Source organism: Notamacropus eugenii, chromosome 5, assembly GCF_028372415.1.
Source record: "Notamacropus eugenii isolate mMacEug1 chromosome 5, mMacEug1.pri_v2, whole genome shotgun sequence".
NCBI classification, from domain to species: Eukaryota; Metazoa; Chordata; class Mammalia; order Diprotodontia; family Macropodidae; genus Notamacropus; species Notamacropus eugenii.
This window is the reverse complement of record NC_092876.1, coordinates 148013448-148039899: the sequence shown is the minus strand read 5'-3', so window position 1 is coordinate 148039899 and position 26452 is coordinate 148013448. Positions and strand designations below refer to the sequence as shown.

Genomic DNA, 26452 nt, shown 5'->3' with positions numbered 1-26452 from the left:
AACCTCAGAGTCAAAGGGGACCTCAGAAGCCCATCTGGTGGCAAGTATCTTCCCCCCAACCCACAGAATGCCTCACAAATAGTCATCCAGCCTTTACTTGATGACTGTTCATGAGTAGGAACCTGCTCTGCTCAGTAATTACTGCTAAGGACATTCCACTTTGGGAAATCTTAGAATGTTTTCCATTATAATAAATCTGAACTTGTTCTTTCTGACTTCTACCCTTTAATTCATTCAGTCATTCATTTGTTCATTCATATAGACACAGATTAAATATTCTAGCACTTTCTATGAATAAAGTACCTTTTTGGTTTCCCTTTTAGGATAAATGTAGTGAAGAATGTTACTGTCTCTGCCATTATGGAGCTTTCAACTTAGACTAGGAAATGAGTCATTTACATAATAACTGTAATTCAAGGTAGACTATGAAAGTACTATACATTGGGGCCAATCAAAATATATCTATCAATTAATCAAATATTCATTAAACATCTATTATGTCCAATTCTCATTCTATATGATAGTCCTTTCAATACTTGAAGATAACTATGATGTTCACACTAATTCTGTTTCCTAGGATAAAGATCCCTAGGTACATCAAATGATCTTCATGTGGCATAATGACAATTCATTATTCTGTTCAGCATCCTCCAGATACTCTCTACCTTATCAATGTCCTTCCTAAAAGTCTCAGTGCTATACAGGACTGAACACAATATTCTAAATACAACATGACCAGGATACATTAAATGAATGAAAAGAATGAATGAATGAAAGAAAAGTTATGTTTGAGGTACTACTATGTGTCAACGTTGGTTATACAAATAGAAAAAGGTAGACAGTCTCTGACCTCAAGGAGTTTATATTCTATTACAGCAGTTCTTAACCTGTATCTGTGAAACTGCTTTTCAAAATGATTTTGATAATTTTGTTTCAACAATTTTCTATATGATCCAATGTATTTAATTTCTTACATTTGAAGCATTCTGAGAAAGAGTCTATAGACTTTGTTGGGCTTTCAAAGGAAGTTTAGATTCAAGGAAGGTTAAAAAAAAATCCCTGTAATAGAGATTTACAACATTTAAGTTAAGTGGGCCAGGGAACAATATCTTGGTTTAGAAAGGTACCGGATTGGTGAGTAGAGCTATTAAAAAGTCCATTAATACTTCAAAAGTCCCCTAGCATAATGCCTAGTACTTAATACTTGTTTGTTGAAATAATTCAGATCTTTGAATGTGTTCTTATCTCATTAATTTCTGACCATTGTATTCATAGGTACATCTTTTTACTTGTTTTACTTTGGTGTATTTGTAAAAACCAGCCTGAAAAGTTTCTTTACTGAGAAATACACTTCCCTTACCCTCGGGAGAGGGGAAGGTGGGGTTACTCAGTCAGTCTCCAGATTACTGACTATTGATCAGTCCTGATGGAGTGATTGGCATTTGATTACTCATGTGCAGCAAATGTATCATGGTAGCAGGCTGACCTAGGAACCATAAGGGGTTATGTTGATAGAAGTGCACATACATACTCCCAATATCCTTTGTCTTGAAGTCAACCAATTATAGGTAAATAAGTGAGAGCCCCTGCCTTTCATCCATGGGTCCAAACGTGCACTGTAGTTACACTGCCGCCTTCACACATGGATGGTATATGTAATCCAGCAGCAAAGTCAAAGCCAACATGGGGAATAAAGTGTTTTTTTTTTCACTGTGCCAATTCTGAAATGCATCTGACAGTCACACACTGTGTTATTTGTAATTACCACACAGGGATACATCCTGGAATTGGGGCTCAGGGCAACAAAGGTGAGAGCTAATGGAAATCATAACCTTTTAAAATTGAGGGAGGAGGAAAATTATATGCCTCAGTTCCTTCATTATGCTCCAAGGGACCAGGGACTCCAATCTTTTTTCATTTACTGGTTTTTCCTGCTAAAAGGATTCTGATGTTCCTGTGAGCTCTTGAACAAAAAGCTTTCTTTTTTTTTTAATTTTAGTTTTTGAAGCATAATCCCCAAATAAAAGCTATGCCCTCAGAGTGCTAAGTAACATGAACAGGCTATTGTTCTGTGTAATTGTGCCTTTAATCAAGGGTAGAAATTAGAAAACTGGAGCCAAAGCAGAAGGATACAAAATAAGAAGGAGAGTGCACCCAGATCTACACAGCCCAGTGCTATTCTTGTCTGATCACTTACAGTCATTTTGAAAAATGTATTTAAGTTTCAGTCAGAAACTGATAAAGCAATAGAACACAGAGATTGAAAGTGGCTGAAGAACCTTAGCTTCAGGGTCCCTAAGAGAATTTTCATGTAAGCAAAATGGACATCTTACCCTTCTTCACCAAGCTCATAAGATCATCGAATTAGAGCTACAAGGGACCTTAGAAGTAATCAAGACCAACATCCTCATTTTACAGATGAGGAAACTAAGTCACAGAGAGGTGATTTGACTTGCCCATGGTCACAGAACTAGTAAGAGTCTAAGGTGGTATTTAAACCCAAGTCTTCCTGACTCCAAGTCCAGTGCCCTATCCATTGTGCCACACAGACCTTCAATAATCTTCATAAAGCTTTCCCAGATTACTTTAACCCTCACTTTAAATCACTTCTCTCTGAAGTTATACAATGCTTATCATTTGCATTTATACAGTATTATAGATTTCATTGGTATTAGTCTTAACTACTTCCCTCAAGTAGACTACAAACTCTTTAAGGGTAGTGACCACAGGTGTGCCCCTGTACAGTTTATGGTGTCTAGAAACATCATACACGCACACTAGAATTCAATATATACTTTTGACTTGATTGAGTCTCATTTCTCCAAAGCTACAAACTACAAACTAATCTGCCTCCCTCTAGTCTCCCCCTTCTCCAATTCATCCTTCACAAAGCAAGAAAAACAATCTTTTTAAGACTTAGATCTGATGACCAGGCATATTGTGATCTTGCCCCATAGCCTTCAATGGTTACCTATTGTTCTTGGGATAAAATGCAAATACTTATCAGCCCAGTGTTTAAGATTTCTCCACAACATGGGTCTAAAAAACCTTTCCAAATTTATGTGACATTATTGTGCTTGCAGCACTGCCACATCAGACCCTTATTTGCTCCCCAAATTCAACATATCTCCCTCCTTAATGCATTTTCATGGGCCATTGCCCAACCATTTTCATTCCAACTTTCACCCAAATGCTAGCCCCTACCTAAAGTGTTCCCAGAACTAAAAGTGTTCTTTTCCTCAAGTAGTTAATAAGCATTAATTAAGTGCCTACTATGCCTCTAGTTTTCTGCTACACACTGGGAATCAAAGAGGAGCTCACCATCTAATAGTCTAAATATTCCATTTGGTTTGATCTTTGCTCTCAAACCAAAACTATTGAGTAACTAGGATGTCTGACAATAGATACCTATACCATAAGGGGCAGCTAGGTGGTGCAGTGGATAGAGCATCAGTGTAGGAGTCAGGAGGACCTGAATTCAAATCTCACCTCAGACACTTGACACTTACCAGCTGTGTAACCTTGGGCAAGTCACTTAACGCCAATTGCCTCATCCTGGGCCATCTCCAGTCATCCTGATGGATATCTGGTCACTGGATTCGGATGGCTCTGGAGGAGAAGTGAGGCTGGTGACCTGCACAACCCTCCCTCACTCAAGGCAAAGTCAAGTGCAAGTCATGTCATTATTTCTCTGGTGGCATGGTCTTCTTCAGCAATGAAGGATGAACACACACACACATTTATACCATACTTGCCAAATAGTCTCCATTATTTTGGCATTAAGGATGATATTAATCTGGGCAATAATGATGATCATCAATATTCATAAGGTTTCATATCATCTTCTTAAATAGTATACACCTGAGAAGCAGCTTCCAGTTCTACTGCTCTGCTTTGCATGTAGTTTTTTCTTTTTCTCTAATTGTATCATTGAACTGAGTTGCAGTCACTTTAGGTATTAAATAGAGAATCTATTTTATTAGGAGCCACAATATTATCTAACTACCAGGGACAGATTATGAAAGGTACCTTACACTAAGCATTTAAAATGTCAGGGAATTTATTCCAGTTCCCTCTGGGTTAAGGTCAAATCCCAGAGAAATTTTTCCCAGAGGTTTCACTATAGTTTAAACTCTTACCAATTATATGTCCTGTCTGTCCTATTTGAATAAACATATTTTGTGAATAGCATATTAAATTTTTGTAACTGAATGGACACCCACTATCTAGAAATGACTCTAGATTCATAAAGTTCATGATACTAAAACAATAAATGCAGCTAAGACCTAGTCAGGTCATAGAAAGGCTTCAAATACTCTTCAGTGATAGACTTTATTCTGGGCATCCAATGTAAGTTTGAAGAGGTTTATCTGTAGGGTGATCATTTTTTGTCTACATCATCTGTTTTAAAATTTTTATTGGTATTAACCCCTTGTTATAATCCTCATTTGCAAACAGACCCATCCCCTCTACCCATCTTTTGTAAGGACAAAGAAAGAGAAATAGCAGGACAGCAAAACCAACCAATATTTCAACTATGTCTGAGTACACATTAATTCTTAAAGATAATCTTCCCAATTGTTGAAGGGTTGCTATGTACACGGATGGAGGGAATTCCTTCACTAAAGGAATCATGTGAACTTTGGTATGAAAGAACCAACTCAGATACTCTTAAGCTTTTTTTTAAAAAATACCTTCATTTCTTGAGTGATCTAAACATTGCCCCTATAATGTCATTTGTATATGGTATTATTCCTGCTTGACTTTCATATTTTGTTGTCAATGTAAGCATTTCACAAGAAGCTCTTAACAAAGAGAGCTAGTTCAACATGAAGCTCATGTGAGTAGAATATGGGGAGATTATCTATAAAGTTATAAAAAGGTTACATTTTAGGAAATCATTTATATCCCTAATATCACATGTAATGACAGAATGGATAAATATGAATAGAATGGATAAAATTTGATAGATAGAATCTATCAAATAACATTGCAAATATAAGGAAGTGCAGAACTACATTTGATTTCACTTGATATCAGTCAACAAAATCCCCCAGTATGTCATTTTTATACAGAGATTATGACTTTAGCTAGTGGGTATCTAGTGGGAGAGAAGAGGTACTAGGCTGCCTACCAAACTGAAGGTCTACAGAGCCTACAGGTCTACAGAAACATTGTATGCCTAGGATCCCTGGACAGTCTACCAGTGCCATGCTAGGAAACTGAATCGCTTCCATTAGAATTGTCTTAGGAAGATTCTGAAGATCACCTGGCAAAATAAAGTCCTAGACACTGAGGTCGTTTCTTGAGTTGAACTTCCAAGCTTTCAAAGAGTGCAGCTCTAGTGGAATGCCCATGTTGTGTAAATGCCAAATGTACATTTACTTAAAAGACCGAAAAGAACTCACACAAGGCAAGTACTCAGACAGAAGTCAGAAGAAGCAATACAAGGATATTCTCAAGGTCTCTCTGAAGAATTTTGGTATCATTTGTGAGGCATGAGAGACACTGGAACAAGAATGCCCAGCATAGCATACCCACATCAAAGAAGCCACTGTACTCAATGAAAAAAGCAGAACTGTAGTAGACCAAAAGAAATCTGAGATGCACAAATTTAGAGATATCTTCCTCCCAAATATTCATGCTGACCATTTGTGTTAGAGCCTTCTGAGCTCACATTGGTTTGATCAGCACACAGTTAGACACATTTTACACAGACCCCGACATAGTGATGTCATTTTGGTCCTCTTCAGGTACAAAGGACATAAATCAATACTTATTCCCTATTTCTACGTGACTGAGAGCTATATATTTTTTGTTCTGTGGTTTGTCATGGTCAAAGAACTCATCCCAAAATGACTAGACTACTGATGAGGATCCTCTCCATCTTTACTCACTTTAGTCCTTAAAAAGCCTTTTGTTTATACTAGTGTGGAAGTTTATCTAGCATGGTAGAATGTGTCCAAGTTTGCATTCCATTATATTATCCTTTTAGAAATCACACTAAGATCAGAGTCATTTGAGAATTAGTTCAGCATTGTATTACTTATAAACATTCACATATAGATAGAACAAAGATAAATTTAATCCCAGCATGAATCCCAATTATCATGAATTTCAAATTAATGGGCCTGAATTAACGAGGTTGTACAATAAGACAGATTCTTTGCATTCATATAGTTTGCCTTGTGAAGGAGAGATTCCAAGCATAGACTAGCATAAAGCAAGATATAATGGTAAGTGTTGAAAAACAACTTTGAATGTGTGACATGTTTCATCACTCTTTTTCCTTCTTGACTCTGGGGTCTTTTGAGACATGCTAGTAAAATAGGGAGGAAGACACTGACAAGAGGGGAGAAACAGCAGACAGAAATGGTGATAACTCAAAAACAGTGGGAAGTGGGAAAGTTGACGAAGAGTTGAAGCGAGGGTGTGCAGGGGTTTACAATACATAAGAGAGAAAGATGGAATGAACAGTAAAACATTTGATGGTAAAGAGGAACATTCTTAGTGGAAAACTAACTAGCTGCTATGAACAGAGCTGGATCCCCTCTCAACCTCAGCTATGCAAAATCCCCAAATGGGTTGTACCATGCTAAGCACATAAATAGCTAGTTTTTCTCTTTCATTATTTCTTCTTTACATCGTGACCAAACTGTTCATCACTACAATTTTTCTGGGTTCAAAAGTATTCCCTTATTACTTGTCTTTTGACTACTGATAGGGTAAGGAGACTTATGAGTGTTTGGAAAACTGATATCCCAAGTTTTATAATACATTAAGCAGAGGAAAAACCCATAGAAATAGTATCTGTTCCACAACTATAGATGTAGATCAGATGAAAAGACCAGTGAGCTACTATCAAGTTTTTGTCTACCTCCAGGACTTGGGAGATCAAATCATAACAAACTGTATTTCCCCAGGGAAAGAAAAACAATAAATTCCATGACTATTCAACTAAAAGTTGAATTGTGAAGAGACTGATTTTCTTGCATTTTCTGCTTTATTCTTACTTTAAAATTCTGCATCGTGAAGAAAGAGTTTTGAGAGAAGCAATGAACAGGGAGTGGAGGACAGAGTGCTGGACCTGAACTCAGGAAAAATTAGGTTCAAAGGTTGCCTCTAACACTAATTGTGTAACTTTGAACAAGTTACCAGAATTCTTTGAGCCTTGGGTTCCTCAACTGTAAAACGGAGAACTTAATACGTCTAGTGCTTACTGTACAAGGTTGTTGCTATTTTTATGAAGTCCAAGGTGATATATTTGAAGTGATTTATAAACAATAAAGGTACATACACACACACACCTTACCAATTCATCAAACCATCCTTTCCTTGCCTCCATCTGACCACACAAATGAAACCCAAGATAATGAGGACATTAAAGATTTCTCACTGTCATATGAAAGACTCATGTGTGGAGAGTCAGGGAAGGAGCAAGAGGCTTTGACATATCTCTATTTGCAGAATAATCACACTAGAAAGAAAAGGAAAGGTAGCTTAAGTTTTGGAAAGTAATTGAATTTACTGAGAAAAAAAGGTGATTTCTGTACTTTAAGAATGTTTTTTTTCCTTGTTAAAATTCTATTTGGAATTTTTGTTCAATGACCTTTCATAAGTGTGGAATATTTTATTTCCTTTTAACAGTATGCATCAGGTCCCCAGAAAGTAAAAGGGGATGTTTATCTTTCGAAAACAAAATGGAATGTATCTTTACTGAGATGAAAGTGATTCATTACTATTAACTGGTGGGACAAAAGAATTGAGGGGTAATTTTATACTTCTGACGGGTCTCTCATTTGGATTTTTTTATATTTTTGAAGCCTCCCAAAAGGAAATATTCAAATCAAATCAAATTGAAAAATTCCTGATTTCCAAATGCTCAAGGAAGAAGTCAATGTATAGGAACTCAGGGCACATAGGGCAAGACAGATCTTATCAAAGTCTAGAATGTGCTGCTGAGATCCCCAAATGAAGTAGCTTCAAAGAAGAGCCTTGATCATGATTAAAGGGAAATTGGTCCCAGTGGGGGAATTGGAACTTCATAGTCTAGAGATGAGGTAGCCCCAGAGGTAGGTTAAAAAAATCCATAATTGATATCTTTCATCTTCACTGGAGAAAAAATGAAGGAAAATGACTTAGACATCAATAAGATTTGGATTAGATACAAAATAGAACTGCCTGACAATTAAGCGTCTTAGAGGCAGGAAAATTTGCCAGAGGAAGATGAAAAGTGTCTTTCCATAAGGGTCTTTAAAAGCCAAATGAATCATCAAGTGTGGGAGGAGGTTTAGATGGAGTCCTGCTTCTGAATAATGTTCTACCCTGACTGTTGTACATGAAGAAGAATCTAAGGCTATTTGGTATATGGAGAAGAGTGGACTAGAGATCAGGAGCCCTGAGTTCTAGTAGTGAAAGGAACTTTAGAGGTCACCTAGCCCATCCACTTCATTTACAGATAAAGAAAGTGAGTTTAAGTGACTAGTCCAAGTTCACCAGAAGTAGGATTCGAACTCAGGTCCTCTAACTCCAGAGCCAGTCTTCTTCCCACTGTACCAAGTTTAATTATGTGACCCTGAATAAGTCAAGTCCAACAATCAAGTCAACAAGCATTATTTATTAAGCACCTATTTATGTCCCAGGCACTAGGTTAAGTACCCAGTAAATTACTTAAGTTGTCTCAGCAACACAATTACTTCTATGGTAAAATAAAAGGACTGTCCTAGGGATCTCTCTCTTTTTAAAATTTATTTGTTTTTTGTTTTCAACATTCATTTCCACAAGATTTTGAGTTCCAAATTTTCTCCCCATCTTTCCCATTCCCCCACTCTGAGATGGCATTCATTCTAATTACCCCTTTCCCTAGTCTTCCCTAGTTTTTGTCATCCCCCTCTCTTACCCCTTCCCCTTTACATTCTTGAAGGACAGGATAGATTTCTATACCCCACTGTCTGCATATCTTATTTCCCAGTTGCATGTAAAAACAATTTTTTAATGTTTGTTTTTAAAACTTTGAGTTCCAAATTCTCTCCCTTTTTCCCTCCCCACCACCCCCACTGAGAAGGCAAGCAATTTAATATAGGTTATAGACGTGTATTTATGCAAAACACTTCCATAACAGTCATATTGTGAAAGGCTAACTCTATTTCCCTCCATCCTATCCTGCCTCCCAATTATTCTATTTTTCCTTTGATCCTGTCCATTTTCTAAAGTGATTGCTTCTGATTAACCTCTCCCCAATCTGCCCTCCCTTCTATCATTCCCCCCTTTTTATTCCCCTCCTTTCTACTTTCCTGTAGGGTAAGAAATGCAGTTAAGTGTGTATATTATTCCTTCCCTAAGCCAAATCTGATGAGAGTAAAGTTCACTCATTCCTTCTCACCTCCCCCTCTCTTCCTCTCCATTGTAAAACCTTTTTCTTGCCTCTTTTATGAGATAATTGATCCCATTCTATCTCTCTCTTTCACCTTCTTTCAATATTCCTCTCTTACCCTTTAATTTTACTTTTTAGATATCATCACTTCATAATCAACTCACCCTGTGCCCTCTATCTATCTATCTATCTATCTATCTATCTATCTATCTATCTATCTATCTATCTATCTGTCTGTCTGTCTGTCTGTGTGTCTGTCTGTCTGTCTGTCTGTCTGTCTGTCTGCCTGTCTGTCTATCTATTTCCTCCAACTACCCCAATACTGAGAAAGGTCTCATGAGTTACAAATATCATTTTCCCATATAGGAACGTAAACAGTTCAACTTTAATAAGTCTCTTATGATTTTTTCTTCCCTGCTTACTTGTTGATACTTCTCTTGATTTTTGCATTCAAAAACCAAATTTTCTGTTCAGCTATGGTCTTTTCATCAAGAATGTTTGAAAGTCCTCTATTTCATTGAATATTTACTTTGTCCCCTGAAGAGTTATATTCAGTTTTGCTGGGTAGGTGATTCACGGTTTTAATCCTAGCTCCTCTGACCTCTGGAATATCATATTCCAAGCCCTTTGATCCCTTAATGTAGAAGCTGCTAGATCTAATGTTATCCTAATTGTATTTCCACAACCAGGTCCAGTATACTTCAGTTCTACTTATTTAATTGTTTCTTTCTGGCTGCTTGCAATATTTTCCCCTTGACCATGGAACTCTGGAACATATTCCTAAGTTTTCCTTTTAGGATCTCTATCCAGAGGCAATTTGTGGCTTCTTTCTATTTCTATTTTATCCTCTGCTTCTAGAATATTAGGGCAGTTTTCCTTTATATTATTGTCTAGGGTCTTTTTTTATCATAGCTTTCAAGTAGTTCAATAATTTTAAATTATCTCTTTTGGATCTATTTTCCAAGTCAGTAGTTTTTCCAATGAGGATATTTCACATTTTCTATTTTTTTTCATTCTTTTGGTTCTGTTTTATAATTTCTTGATTTCTCATAAAATCACTATCCTCCATTTGCTCCATTCTAATTTTGAAGGAATTATTGTCTTCACTGAGCTCTTGGACCTCCTTTTCTATTTGACCAGTTCTGCTTTTTAAAGCATTCTTCTCCTCATTCTGCTGCCACACTAGCTGCCAGTCACCCCCCACACTGTCCTGGGACTGAGACTGGGGCCAGATCCAACCAGAGAACTTGCTCTTCTTTCACCCAGGTCCCACAGAGTTTTCCCACTGACCTTCTTGGTGTTTATGGGTTGAGAAGTCTGAAAACTGCCACTACTGACAATGATTCAGTCATCTGAGGCCTGCTCCGGCCAGTCTGTGCCTGTGCAGTGAGGCCCACAATGGACTGCACTCTGCTCCCTGCCCAGTGGGAAAGACCCTTTCAGTTGACTTTCCAGGTTGTCTTGGGCTGGGTATTTGTTTCACTCTGTCATTTTGTGGGTTTTGTAGCTCTAGAATTTGTTTAGAGTCATTTCTTATGGGTATTTGGAGGGCTTTGAGGGAGAGCTCAGGGAAGTACCTGCTTTTACTCTGCCATCTTGGCTCCACCCTCCCCTAGAGATCTCTATACCCCATTTTAGTTATAAAATTCTATGAAGCTAGCAAGTTGCAGATCATCAGGATAATGGAAAGGATGTCAGAAAATTGAAGATTCAGTGCCTCTGGGGCTTAGTCACTCCAAAGTGGAATTGTCAGGCCCTTTAAATCACCACTATCAATTAATAAACATGAATTAAGTGCCTACCATGTGTCAGGCATTGTACTAAGTGCTGGGGATACAATAAGAGGCAAAATCTAGTCCCTGCCCTCAAGGAGCTCATAATATAATGGGTCAAGTACAAGGAGACAACATATACAGTACCTCTGATGGCCACAGCCCCAGAATAGAAAACCCAGGCTGTTAGAATATTAAGGACAAAACTGAAAAGGTTTGGAACAAATTGTGACAGTTTTAAAAAGGAATGACTAGATGAGATAATAAATAGAATTCAATAGATACAAAGTGCCTGGATTTCAGTAACACCTTTATTGTGACTCATAAAATTATATTCACCAAATTAATTTAAATTGACTTAGATTGTCAAAAGTACTGAACATCACCTGGAAGATCAGAAATAAAAAGTAATAACAATAGCAACCGTTCTCGTGTGGAACCTGAGCAGCTGAGTTTCACCTTAATCTTATTTTAAAATTTCATTACTTATCAAGAGGATTAAAGTAAACAAAAAATTAATTAAGATGGCTTCTAATTCAAAATGAGAATGGCAAGGCAAAGAACAATTAAAAGAAAAATAGCATAAAGGGCCATAGTTAAAGGCAGGAAATGATCAAATATGAGTATACATACATATATATATATATATATATATATATATATATATATATATAAATACATGCATACATACACTGCAAGAACCTCAGAAAAATGCAAACTTTCCCTAGAGAAAAATATGCACATCCAGTGGAGTAAAGAAACCCACAAAGTAGTAATGTCAGAAATAGAATGAAAATGACAGTGCACATAGCAAATTACTGTTAGCTTGTCCCATGATATGGCAAGGAAAAAAAGGTCAAAATAGTTACGGGTTTGGGGAACACTGCCAGCCTTATCACATAGCAAGGAAATGGCAAGCTATCTTCTGTGTGACTCAGAGAAAACCCAAAATAACTATTGTTACCGTATTTTTTTAAAATACTCGAAACAGCTGAAGGGTCAGTGAGCCAACCAACAGGCTCAGCCTTCAGAGGCTTTCCCCTTAAGCTCACAAGTTCATAGCACAACCCTGATCTGAGCTGACTTGACTTCTGGTGCCTCTTCTAAAATGCTCCTTGCAGATGTGTTGGAAAGAATGTGGGGGTTTTTGTTTGTTTTATTTTTGAAAGGGATAAACATTTGCAGCTTGTAGATAGAATATATAAGAATCTCCGGAAAGAGCCACAAGAATGATTTAAAGGGTCTTTGAAAAGAGAAATTAAATAAGTAGAACTGAAGTATACTGGACCTGGTGCCACAGGAATGGGATCTGGCCTAAACCTGTGATTTTCTTGGTATAGGGAACTCCCATGTGAAAGAACTCCCTCCATCAGTGCAGGTGGACACCTTCTCTGCAACACAGAGCTGCCAAGAGAACTGAATGGTTAACTGACTTGGCCAGAGTCACATGGCTGAACACAGCAGCTACTGATAAACTAATAAAAGGCACAGAGAGAAGGGAAAACCAACAATGTCTTTGCCTTTCTGGAGTTTCTATTCTAATACATTTTTGCTTACTCCTTTTTCAGTCGTGTCTTATTCTTCATGACCTTATTTGGGGTTTTCTTGGCAAAGATACTGGAATGATTTGCCGTTTCCTTCTCTAGTTCATTTTATAGATCAGGAAACTGAGGCAAACAGGGTTAAGTGACTTGTCCACGGTCACATAGCTAGGCCAGATTTTTAACTCAGGGAGATGAGTCTTTCTTACTCCAGGCCCTGTGTACTCTACCCACTGCCACCTTGCTGCCCCTTCTATTCTATTTAATACAGCAACAGAAATAACCAGATAAGGAAGATACAAGGTTGATTGCAAATTTTAAAAAAAAGCGACCAGATAACATACTCTGATATAAAGTCAGAACTGAGGAAACTTCGCAATTGGTTGAGTGGGACAGGACAAAATAGCTGAAAGAGGCTAAATTAAATGTTTGTTGAACTGAAGACTTAAGAGCTGCACACTGCTATTTCCAGTCTTGGTAACTGGGAAACCAGCAGCAGAAATAGGAAGGTTGGAAGGAAAAGCAGGCTTTGGAGGGAAAAATCTGAGTTCTACTTGGGATGTGCTGATTTTAAAAACAAAGTCATATGACCAACATGAAGCAGGAAATGTGGACTTGCAGTGTAGGGGAGACAATGAGGCTGGACAAACAGATTTAGGAATTATTTGCATAATCAGTCAACTAGTATTTATAATAATAAAAGCAATGAAACAACAAAAATAGCATTTTAAGGTTTTTAAAAGATTTTACAAATACTATTTTATCCTCACAGCAACTCTGAGAGGTAGGTGCTATTGTTATTCCCATTTTACAAATGAGGAAACTAAGGCAGACAGAGTTTAAGTGACTTATTCAGGGTCAGGCAGTTCCTACTACGTCCTAAGTAATGGTTATACAGAGGGGATAAGTGAAGTCACAGGAGCGAATGAGATTGCCAAGGATGGTAGCAAGAAATAAAGAAACTCAAGATAAAGGCAAAACCTTGAAATACACTAACACTTACAGAGTGAAAGGAAGAAAAGAAACCAACAAAGAAGACTAGGAAGGAGGAATCAGACAGGCAGTGTTATTGAGATAACTGGGGGGGGGGGGGGGGGGTAGAGTACCAGACCTGGAGTCAGGAAGATCTGAGTCTAAATCCAACCTCAAATATTTAGTAGTGACCGTGGACACATCATTTAACCTCTGCCTCAGTTTCCTCATTTGTAAAAATGGGAATAATATAGTATCTACCTCACAGGGCTGTTGTGAGGATCAAATGAGACAATCATAAAACAGAACACTTAGTACCTGGCACAGCTAAGTGTTTTGTAAACAATTATCGTTATTAGTTACAGGAGAACCAAGAAGAAACTGTTGCTCTTTTGGAAGGGAAGAGAGAAAATCAGGTGAAGAGGAGAGGAGGGTCAACCATTTCACAAGTTACAAAAAGATGCATGACTATATGACCTCAGAAAATGTCACTGAAAACAAATCAAAAACAATTTTATGCCCATGTAAAGGAATGTCTACATGCCTTCACATGACTGTCCAAATGTGTTTACCTATCTAATCATGACAGAGGAAGATCCAGCAAAGGAGATTGGCATTACCTGGAAGCAATATATTATTATAAGAAAGAGTGAGAAGAGAGAATTTTTTATCCTTCATCAAGGATCTAAACCAAAGGTTGTAACTAAGTTTTGCCAGCTAAGACATAGTTATAATAATTCTTAGTGAATTCAGTTACATTTTTAAAAAAACTTTCAAATGAAACGTTGTAGCAAAGACTTGTTCAAAGTTAATTTTCACAACGAATGGAGTCATCTAAAGAAGAAATTTATTATGAAATCTCAGCCCACGTTTATCCAGCAACATAGCAGGGCAAATGTGAAACTGCCTGTGTGATGCTGCTACACCAGGGCATGTTTAAATTGTACAGCAAATACAGAAACAACTTGAAACGTGCATTTTAAAAATTCAGAGTGAAACTTTTTTCTACCTCATAAAAAGCCAAATCACATGAGAATGTGTTCTCTTCTGCCTTTCTTTGTATACCTGGCTCTTATTACAATAGTTAGAACATAATAGGTGCTTAATAAGTGTGTCTGTTCATCCTTCATTGCCGAAGAAGACCATGCCATCAGAGAAATAATGACATGACTTGCACTTGACTTTGTTTGGAGTGAGGGAGGGCAGTGCAGATCACTAGCCTCACTTCTCCTCCAGAGCCATCTGAATCCAGTGACCAGATATTCATCAGGATGACTGGAGATGGCCCAGGATGAGGCAATTGGGGTTAAGTGACTTGCCCAAGGTCACACAGCTAGTGAGGGTCAAGTGTCTGAAGTGAGATTTAAACTCAGGTCCTCCTGACTCCTGCACTGGTGTTCTATCCACTGCACCACCTAGCTGCCCATAAATGCTTACATTAATAAAAAAGAGAAGGAACAGATCAATAAATTAGGCATACAACAAAAAAAAAGCTAGAATAAGAACATATTAAAAATACCCAATTAAACACCAAAATAGAAATCCTGAAAATCAAAGGAGAGTTTAATAAAACTAAAAGTTAAAAGAAAACAATCACTGAACTAATAAATAAGACTAAAAGCTGGTTTCATGAAAAAATTAAACAGATAATTCATTAGTTAAAAAGAGGAAAACAAAATTACCAGTATCAAAAATAAAAAGGGTAAATTCATCATCAATGAAGATGAAATTAAAGTAATTATTGGAAGCAAAATTTGCCCAATTATATCAACAAAACTGATGATCTAAGTGAAATGGACAAATATTTACAAAAATATAAATATCCCAGATTCACATAAGAGGAAATGGAATGCTTAGTGTTTGGAAACAAGTCTTATGGGTATTATTATTCCTCCTAGGTCATAGAAGAAAAAAACTGAGGTTAAATGTTTCCAGGACCAAATAATAGAATAGTAAAGTGCTATATACTATCTCTGCTGCCACTATGCTCAGTTTTGATGATTATCATTGAAGTTTTGTGTTCAGTTTTTCCTTAATTTTGCAGCTTTTTCTCTTGTGTTTTTTTCCATTTTCTGGTATCTATTCTCGCTCCAGGTAACACTGAATACCTGGTCATCATTTGCAGGACTGATTTTGCTTTTTCTTTCATGCTGTCTTCCAGTCCCAATACCCTTTACTCCTCGTTATCACTTTCAGACTCTCCCACTTTCACTATCACTCATCAACCTCACCTTCTTTGAAGTTCACTTTAAATCTATCACACAATATAGATCCCAAGAACCCCCAGACATTGTCCTTCCTGTCTCGGTGGATTCAGCACCTGGTTCACAGTGTCCCTCTCCAACCCAGCTCCTGCCCTCAACACTTTATTTCAATAGACATGAATGTTCTCTTAACCCAATCCCCTCCTGTCTTGCCCAGATTGTCCCCATTCTCAAATCCCACCTTCTGCCAGAGGACTTTCCCAGACTCAAATCCTAGTACCTTTCTGCCCAATACCACCTTCCCAATACTCTATTTCTTGCACCTTCCTAGTTACTTACACATGATCTATATGCTGCTTGAGACAAGAGACATTATATTACCAGCACTCCGTACAATGCCTGGCATCAAGTGATAAGTAAATTCTTATTGACTATCATCCCTGTTCTTTCTCCAGTCTCCAGTTTCTCCGTCTCTTGTTTGCTTTCTTGCTGCCCATTCCTTAATCACTAAATTTAAAAAAATCCTCACTAGACGTTATCATCTCTCTCTCCTCTCTTTCTCAAATTCTTTGAAAAGGTTTCTATACTTGTTGCCTCAATTTCAATTCCCCTTATTCACTTCTTATTTCTCTACAACCTAGTTCTTTATCTCAAAACTCCACTAAAATTGTTCTCTCCATAGTTGCCATAAGTTGACAAATTAATGGCTTTTTCTCACTCCTTATTCTTTTTGACACCCGCAACTTTTGACACCTTGGACCGCCATCTCTTCCTGGATAGTCTGTACTTCTCTGAGAGTTCATCAAACTGTTTTTTCTTGATTTTCCTCCTACCTTTCAGACCATTCCCTCTCAGTAATCCCCATTCAATATGTCAAGAGTCTGTCCTGGAACCTCTTCTTTTCTCTCTATACTCTCTCACTTGCTTATTTTATCAGTTAATATAAGGTCAATTATTTTATCAGTTAATATAAGGTCAATTATCATTTCTATGACTATGATTCCCAGATCTATTTATCTGATCCTAATCTCTCTCCTAAATTCTAGACTCCTATCACTAATTCCATATTGATCATTCTCAGCTGGCTATAGGCATCTCAAATTCAACACATCCAAAGTAGAAATGATTATCTTTCCTCCAAATGATACACATCACTCTTCCAAACTTCCCTGTTACTGTCAAGGACAACAAAATCTGTCCATGCAGCCAAGTAAGCAGCCTAGGCGTTACCCTTGCTTGCTCCCTGTCACTCACCCAACCTTTCCAATTAGTTGCCAAATCCTTTCATTTTTCTCTTTCTGTGAACACCTTTCACAGAAAGGTTCTTCTCTCCATTCACACAATTCCCAGCCTAGTTCAATCCCTCATCTCCTTTCTTGTTCCCCCAAACAATAGTTACTGGTGCCTTGTCCTCCAAAGTCTCCTTGGCTTTGTTTATGCCAACATATACAACCTACTGTCTTTTCCCTTCAAATGTGAGCTCCTGGAAGCAAGGACTATCTCCTTTTTGTCTTTTAATCTGGTATCTGGCACAATGCTTGGCATAGAGGAGGTGCTTAATAAATGCTTGACTGACTGTCTCTTTCCAAAAGCAAACATTAGGTTTTTAAAAGAGTTCATATGGATGAAATAATTATTCCATAATACTAACCTACTAAACTGATTATTGTAATACCTTTAAGATAAATAACACATGCACACAAATTCATGCTACTCAAACATTAAATACATTTTGCATAAATTATATCAATATGGTCTAGACAAGATTCCTTTACTTGACAACAGTTTTTACCAGATCACTTCGGAATTCGAAGACAGTAGTCTTTGCTTTCAAAATACTCTTTGCATAGACATTTAAAGCTTTAAGTGCCTCTTAAAAATACTGGACCTCCTTGCTATGTTCAACTTTTAAAGCACCAAAAAGAAGCAAGTGGTTTAATAACTTCATTCTATAAAGACTGGGATGGAAAATAAAAACTACCAACCCAGAGCCAAGGGGAAGAGTATTAGACAGCCAAAATACTATTTGGGGAAGGAAAATGAATGAATAATTTTGAAAGCACACTCATTGTTCTAAGATGGTAGGTGGGGAAAAGCATGACAAATACATATCTATCTATCTATCTATCACATATATATATATATATATATGTATATATCCACTTATCTTCCTTTCTTTGAGTTCCATTTTTTCTTCTTCAGCCCTAATATTTGACCTGGAGCTTCAATCCGAGGAGCCAAATCACCACAAAAGATAACTGACGGGAGAAGCTAGTGCCAAGTAGAATGTTCTCATTATAATATTATATATCATCTGTATTGCACTTTGAGGCCAACAAAGAATTTCACAAATATTTCTTTGATCCTCACAACAACCCTGGGAGACAGGTGCTATTATTATACCCATATTACTAATGAGGAACCTGAGGCAAATAGAGGTGTTCCATTTCCTGCTTCCGTTCAACATTCCACAAAAATATTCATGTTATTCTCCCCATCTTCCCTACTCCTGTTATACCCAGGCAGTTGAGAAAATGAGGTGAAAATGTTTGTCCAAACACCATCGGCAACTGCCATGGTTGCATCCATATATTTTAAGGATTCTCTAACAACAGTTACTGATCCCACTGAGTGGGTCTCTGGTCATCAAGAATATTTCTAAACCTCTTTAACAGGCTTCCCTCTCCTTTTCCCCTCTCCTAAACCCCTTCAAAAGAAGACACATTTCTGACTCACTTATCCCTGTCTGAAGTTGAATTCATCCCTATACTCTCTAATATGTTACACCATGTAATTTAAAAGGCAACCAGGAACAAAACAGATCAAGCACATGAATATCAAGAGAAGGTCACAGCTCAGTGCCTCAGGAAAAAAGGCAGTTTCTATTTGCTGTGTCTAGAAAAGCTGCTCAGAATGTATGTTTTATCATGGAGGAGACACCAAAGGAGTCGGGCAGGTCTTGAAGGAACCCCAGAAGGAAAACAGCATTTTACTTTTCAAAAGCAAATTTGCATTTCAATTTTTTTATTTTTAATTACTTAAAACAACTCGCATAATAGCACAATTAGATAGCATAATAGTCTGCAAAGCACTCTACACGTATCCCCTTCATTAAGTCTCACAACTACCCCATAAAATCGTTTCTCTTTTTAATCATCATTTTACAGATGAGAAATCAAAGACTTCTGTAATCAAAGACAAAGAATAAGTGAATGGTTCAAAATCATGAACCTATTAAGTGACTGAGGTGCGATTTAAACCCATTTTTTCTTGACTAGGAGTCCAGTGCTCTATCTATTATGCTACACTATCTTTCATCACTTATTAAGAGTAGATTTTGTGACAACCAGCAACTATGCTCTTGGAATGCTATGCTACCCATCTCTCACTTGCCCTGAGTCTGTGCTTTTTCTTCCCATCCATCTTTTTCCTTGCCACTGTGGTTCCTTCATCCTCTAAACCAGACCCTCAGATATCAGGCCCAGGAAGCATTAATCCAACCAACTACAAACTCCAACCCTGTGACCATGTTTCTTTATTCCAGTCATATTCTGCCCTATCTATACATGCATCCCCTCCTCTTGTACCTGTTGCTGTATTGATCAAATCAATATCACCCTGACTTCCAAAAAAAACTGTCAATCAATTATGCTATTATCCCATTCTCCATATCTACAACCTCCCAAACTATCTATTAGAATGGAAGTTCCCTGAAGGCAAATTGTCTCACTTTTTAATTGTGTTCCCAGTGTTCAATACACTGCAAGAACATATTAAAGTGCTTAATAAATGCTTTTTATCCAAAGAATGGGAAGGAAGGAAGGAAAGAAAGAAGGAAAGAAGGAAGGAAGGAAGGAAGGAAGGAAGGAAGGAAGGAAGGAAGGAAGGAAGGAAGGAAGGAAGGAAGGAAGGAAGGAAGAAAGAAAGGAAGAAAGGAAGAAAGAAGTGGATTTTTTTTTTTTGCTCCGGGGGACTATAGAGAAAGACTATAGCATATACTGTTGACAATTGATAGGTTAGCTTTGCTAAATTGCTTCTCCCCCCAGGCCTCTATTTTAATTTTTTATTTAAAGAAATGGTATACAGTATTTAATAGAGCAAGGGGACATACCTAGAAGTGAAGGGGATGTAAATATAAAAGATAATTTTTTTTAAAAAAAGAAGGATTGAGATTTAATGGCATCCTTTTCTAGAAAATATTAGATCTCTATAAAACAAAAATTTCTCCCCCTCTCCCTCATCATAAGCCCATGGCTTACAAAACCCATAAATTTTTGAAGTTTGGCTACTCACTGCCTTTCTTCTTTCCACAAGTCTTGAAAATACTCCATCCTGAGACCTGTTCCTTCTGGACACCAAACAGACTGTTCTGGACTGAAAGTAACTCCCTTAGCTATTATGAAAACTATCTGGCCTCTTACCCAATACTTCTTTGCTTCCTAGACTTTATGATGGAGGCAAATAAACATCCCATTTGCCCCAATTTTTCCTCTAAAGTAGTTAGTCTCTTTTTCATCCTTTCCTCCTTCCAATCTCAACTTCGTGTCATCTTCAAATTTAATGAGCATGCTATCTATCCTTTCATTCAAGTCATTAACAGAAAATGTTGAACAGCAGATGGTCAAGGGCAGAATCCCCATGGTACTGCACTAGACATCTTCCTCCAGACTGACATCATGTCACTACAATAATCATGTTAGGACTACTTAAAGTAGCTCTTCTGAGGACAAGAGGAAGATCAAATAAGGAAATGGAATGCTGCTTCAGGTGCATGAGGCAAGGAAAATATGAACAGAGAGAAGAAAGAACTAGTGACCTCTTAAATTGTTTCCATTTTATCTACTTAGAAAAGTTTTAGGTAGGAAGGACAAAATTAAAGTGACTAACAGGCATGGAACCCAAAGAGAAAGGAGAAGGTGGTAGAAGAGCACTTATTGGCCTGTTGTGATTTCCAATCCCCTGGCCCGGATGAATGAAATCGGAAAAAATTTGTAGACTGTAGAGTCATTGTCAGTTAAAAGAAGACAGAAAAAGTGTCAGGACCAAAGAAAGGCAAAAATTTTCCCAATTAAAAAAAAGTCCAGCAAGTTTGACTTCCATTCCTGATAAATTTTAGGATATATTTTTAAAAGCATGGTTTGTGGTCTTTTATAAAGGGAAGCAAGGATCACTGAGTGACAGCATCAATTCATTAAGGACAGTTCTCATCAAACAAATGTCCTTTTTGGTCAGGCTAATTAGACAAGGGGGATCAGGAGAATATCATAAGAGAATATATGTGTACTTCTCAAGACATTAAGGTACACTGGCAAAATCAACTGGGTATGAGTTCCAGCAGCAGCACTATTAGGTGTTTGAATTCAGGGAAGTTGTTTATTCTCATTAACACCTGATTTGCTCCTCTGTGAAATGGAGGTATTAATACTCTACAGTGCTTTGTCACAGGCTTATCATAAGAAATGTGCTTGTAAACCATAAAAACCTATTTAAATGTGAACCATTAAAATTAAAAACCACTAATTATGACTGATGATAATAATAGTTTATGTTTATATAACTCTTAAAGGTTTCTAAAGCACTTATCCTCACATTATTCTATGTGAACTAGGTCATAAAAGATTATTATACCCATTTTACAGATAAACTGAAACTTGGTTTAAGTGTTTCTAGTCACACGCCTAGTGTCATAACTAGGTTTTGAACCCAGATTGACTAGTACAAATGACACAGCTATATCAGGATAAGAAAAGCAATAAGTTTTTTTATATATTTGTATACAGTCTTTATGAATTATTAAAATAATAAAAGGACTATTATCATCTCCTTCTATAGCCTTAAAATGTGCTTAGAAGTTGCTTTGGTAATTTTGTCATCTACCATATAAATCCCTATATTTTCAAAACTAAACTCATCTTTTTCTGGAATATCAGCATTCAAAATAAAATTCCATCTCAATTCTGTTTCTGTTTTGCTTATACCTAGCATAGCAACAATGTTTTCTGAGTTATTTTAGCTAAAACATGATCTAACTAGACTTTTGTAGTCCACTTTGGAAAACCATCTGCACGTGGAACATTATTCCTACAAGAAAATCCTTTCTTAGTTACAAACACCTAACTTACAAATGACCTTGGGGAGCACAATTCATCTGTCTATAAGTCAGAGACTGCCTGACTTGAATTAAAGTTAGTGTCCTCACAGCCAGCCTCCACACCCACACCCACACATACACACACACACACACACACACACACACACAGAGTTTTCTTCTTCACTGTTTAAACATCATCTCCAACACACACACATACACACACACACACACGCACAGTGCCTTTTGCATCCTTTGTCTTTAACATTCTTTGTCCTAGAGGGGTGGTTACCATACCTAGAGGTTGATGGGAACCATTTTTTATTATACAAACAAGTCAAATCCTAGGCATGACTAACAAAAATCTATAACCAAGGCATTCAGTTTATCAGTGTATGTCTAAAAAGCAAGGAAAGAACTCTGGGTACATTTTTAAGCTGCCTGAAATAAAATGATAAATCTTTTGATCACTTGTCACTGCCTTGCATACAGAGGTTTAACAAATGGCCCAATAGAGTTGGACTGTCTACTGACAAAAAAGAGTGGGCAGGTGGCTTGCCCTCCCACAGTTTATGAAAGAAGCATTTTAGGAGAGGGCATTCATTTTTAGTATTTTCTTGATATATGTGACTTTGGACAAGCCATTTCAAGATAAGGGGCCAGATTTTTATCCTAGAATTATACCTATAGTTTTTTCAAAGTGTTGAGTGTGGGCCTAGATTTTAAATACATACAATACTTATAGAGAAAATTACTTAGACGTAGAAAGAAATTCCCTTAAAGTCTCTCTTCTCTATTATCTGACCATGACCTCTTTGTGTACAGTTGTTTTTTGATAATGCTTAATTTTCAGACATTTGCATTTACCATTATTTACCATTATTTAGTGATTAGGTATGTTCCAACATGCTAATCCTGAGAATCTTTAGATGTGCTTATTTTAATGTGAAAATCAGTGTGGCAGAGCAACCAGGGTGAATTCACTCTGTCAGGGCATATATGGAGCTTTTCAAGGTAGTATAAATTAAAATTTGAGATACCCAAGAAAAAGATTCCCCAAAATATCATGTTATCCTTTGGTAACTATAACATGGGACTTATATAGTATGGGACTATATGTGGGACAATTCTTCATTCATTTGGCTCTCACTACAAAAAAAATTTTTAATTGGGGAATCACACAAAGGGACAGGTAAAAGAATTTCCAGTGTATTCTTCCATTCTTAACAACATCCTGTTGTTGTTACTTTGAGCAACCAACAATATCTTTGTTCTTCCACTGGGAAAATAAAAGCCCAGATTCTTACCCCAGAATTATATGAATCCTAAAGTGACACAGAATGATAACTTAACCCAAGGTTAACAATGCTTCATATAGGAAATCTTTAGCTAAAAAACAAAGTTTTTTCAATCTTTAAGTGAATTTGTAATTTTCACTCTGCCAACATCTAGTGTATTGCAAGGAAGTCCCTAAGGACAAAGTTCCAGGCTCAGTCTTTACCATCCTATAGGTCTCTCTTCCAAGGAAAAGGAACTACACACACACACACACACACACACACACACACACACACACACACACACACACACACACACACTTCCCTTCTGACTTCCCTTCCCCCACAGCATAAATGATATAATATACCAAGCACGTTAGCAGTACACTGAAGAATTCCTGAGACATCTTCAATTTCCTCTTTGCTGGAATGGTCTGCATAGGAGCATCTGTTAGAGAGATTGTAGAAATTCTTTTCTGCATCCCTGTAACTAAAATGGAAAAAAAAATGAGCATATGGAAATTTTAAAGCATCTCTGAAAGTGCATACACAAAACTATACAGTCCCTCATACCCCCTGCTTTTAGCCCAATGGCATTTCTAAATAACTGATGTTTTAAGACACAGTCTCAGACAAAACCCACCATTAGCATCAGCATGAACAGCATGGGAATGAAACTGGAGATATTCTTTAATAAGCAACAGTATAAGAGGGGGAAAAAAAGAAAAGAAAACCAAAAATTTAGCAGTTAGCAAATGCCTCAGTATCTGTGTGCGTCATCCCTGCTGGCAGTGTGCTTTTCTAGTGAAGTTGCCTGATACACGTAAAGTAGGGGGTGGTGAGTAGCTGTCCAGCATCCGTGAGGTAAAAACCAGCCTCATTGAGCAAATAGACACACACCATTGTTGGACAGAAACATCTTATCTTATTTTACCACTATCTTGCATGTTTTAAATAGCCACTTGTTCCATCTCTCTCTCTCTCTCTCTCTCTCTCTCTCTCTCTCTCTCTCTCTCTCTCTCTCTCTCTCTCTCTCTCTCTCTCTCTCTCTCTCTCGACTCTCCTCTCCCTCCTCTTTTCCCTATCTCTTATCTAGGTATGTATTAACTTCAAAGTTAAATGATTTCATCAGTCTGGGTACACCTTCAAATACACCTTACAGTTTCTCAACATCTTATTTACAGTTTAATTCCCAGTTACCTCCATACTATACTGCCTTCATTATAGCCATCATCTCCCATCAGTTCCCTGCTTTCTGGACCGAAAACTTAAACTCTACCATGGGACATTTGGTTCTTATAGGTGAGCATTTGCATCATCTTGCCAAAACCGTGTTTCCATTATCATCTTCATATCATGTCACCTTCTCCAGCTTTTGCCAGATCCCTTTTTATATTTCCTTCCCCCATTACAACATAATTGTAATCATCCTCAACGCCTTGAGGACAAGAACTGACCTTAGTTGCTTATATTTTCACCACTATGGCTTAGCACAGTGTGCGGCACATTAAGCATTTAATAAATGTTTTATTTATTTATTTATCTTAATTGGTTATCACATCAAAAGGATTTCTCATCCTGTAGCCAACACCATGGCAGAGCCTTTCCATACTGAGCTAGACTATTCCTAATAACAATCCATTCCTTACAATATAACCAATATTGCTCTAAGAAGGGATTAAGGGACACAAGTGATTTTGCTTCTGAGTAAAGAACTCAGGACTTTTTAAGAAAGTGATCAGTATGACTTTATGGAAGACAACTTCAATGAGTAAACAGATGAGTTTGCTAAAGAGATAGGATGGTAGATATTTCATAAGGACTTGGAAGCACATAGATGTTTGAGGCACTTTCTGGCTTAATATAAATGTGAAATGGCTCAATAAATTGTGAACAGAATTTTTTTAAACAATAACCATAAAGATAGGGGAACACAGATACCCAATTCATTAGTAGTGGTGCCACTTCTTACAAATGAATTTCTGCAGTCTCTGCCAGCTGTGTTAATAGGAGATGCAGATATACAAACATTCCTGAAAGTAGAATGAAATTTGATTGAAAATGATTAGCAACTTTAAGCCATATGTATAGGCCTTAGTATGAGGCTCCCGGATCTCCTAGAGGGAGAAAGAAAAATTGAGTCTGGTTGACCCTTCTATCCCCCAAAGAAATATAGAGATGCTTTGTGAAATGTGGCCAATCTATACTTGCTCTAAAAGGAAAAGCACTGCTTTCTGCCCTCTTCCAGAGAGGGAACAGTTGAGGACCAAGAAGTCCCTATATCACTATAATTTTCCCACCATTCCCAGTCTAATTAGGTCACATATAATTAATAGTTTTCCTGTTTACCCTAACCAATATTGCTTCTCAGCACCAGTTTGGGCTTTGAGGTAAAATCATAATTCTCTTTTCCAAGCTCTAGGCCAGCTTTGAGAATTCGAAGTGGGGGAAAGCATGGTGTTCCTTTAAAAGAGTCTAATCATTTTGCAATCAAAGAGATTTAATGCTATTAACAAAAAATCACCACTTCAATCCATGACCCATTGCTTCTCTTTTTTGAGATCTACCATTCCAGCTAGAGTTGGGTTGGAAACTAGTACGACATTATGCCCTTCCTCCACATTTGAAATATGTAGAAGATAATGAGATCTTAATCAGTAATTAAGATTTTGTCCAGGAGAGTCAAGCAGTCAGGACTATAACACCAATTTGCCAGGACTTGACCAAATTTGAATTATAATTAGAGCTCAGGATCAGAGAATTTTAGGGGAGTTCGATTTATAAGACATATGAATACTTATGTACATATATATAATTTTGTTTTAAGAATAAAATCTAAAAATATCTGTAGATAAGCATAATCTCACTGACCTCCTCTTCTGAGGTCTCATAACATCATGGAGAAGCAGCATGGAGTAGATTAGATAAGGGGTTCTTAATCTGGATTCTGTGGACTTGCTTTTTAAAGTATATCGATAACTGCATTTCAATATAATTGTTTTTTTCTTGACAACCCTACATATGATTTTTATGCCTTTAAAGATATTATTCTAAGAATGGGGTTATAGGTTTAAACAGACAGCCAAAGGGATCCGTAACATAAAAAATGTTAAGATCCCCTAAATTAGATAGAGACCTGAACTTTGACGTAGACATGCTAGCTGATTGATCCTGGTCCATTAGGCTCTTAGTTCCCTAATCAACTCACAATTACCTGAATAATAA

General features: G+C 37.2%; 1 protein-coding gene across 1 annotated transcript in view; it reads right to left on the bottom strand.

Annotated features, from left to right (window-relative positions):
- Window positions 1–26452, bottom strand: part of GUCY1A2 (guanylate cyclase 1 soluble subunit alpha 2) — a 446276-nt gene that overhangs the window by 358319 nt on the left and 61505 nt on the right. The window contains exon 3 of the mRNA XM_072611211.1: window positions 23596–23717. Coding sequence (XP_072467312.1) covers window positions 23596–23717 — 122 coding nt within the window. The remainder of the gene's footprint in view (window positions 1–23595; window positions 23718–26452) is intronic.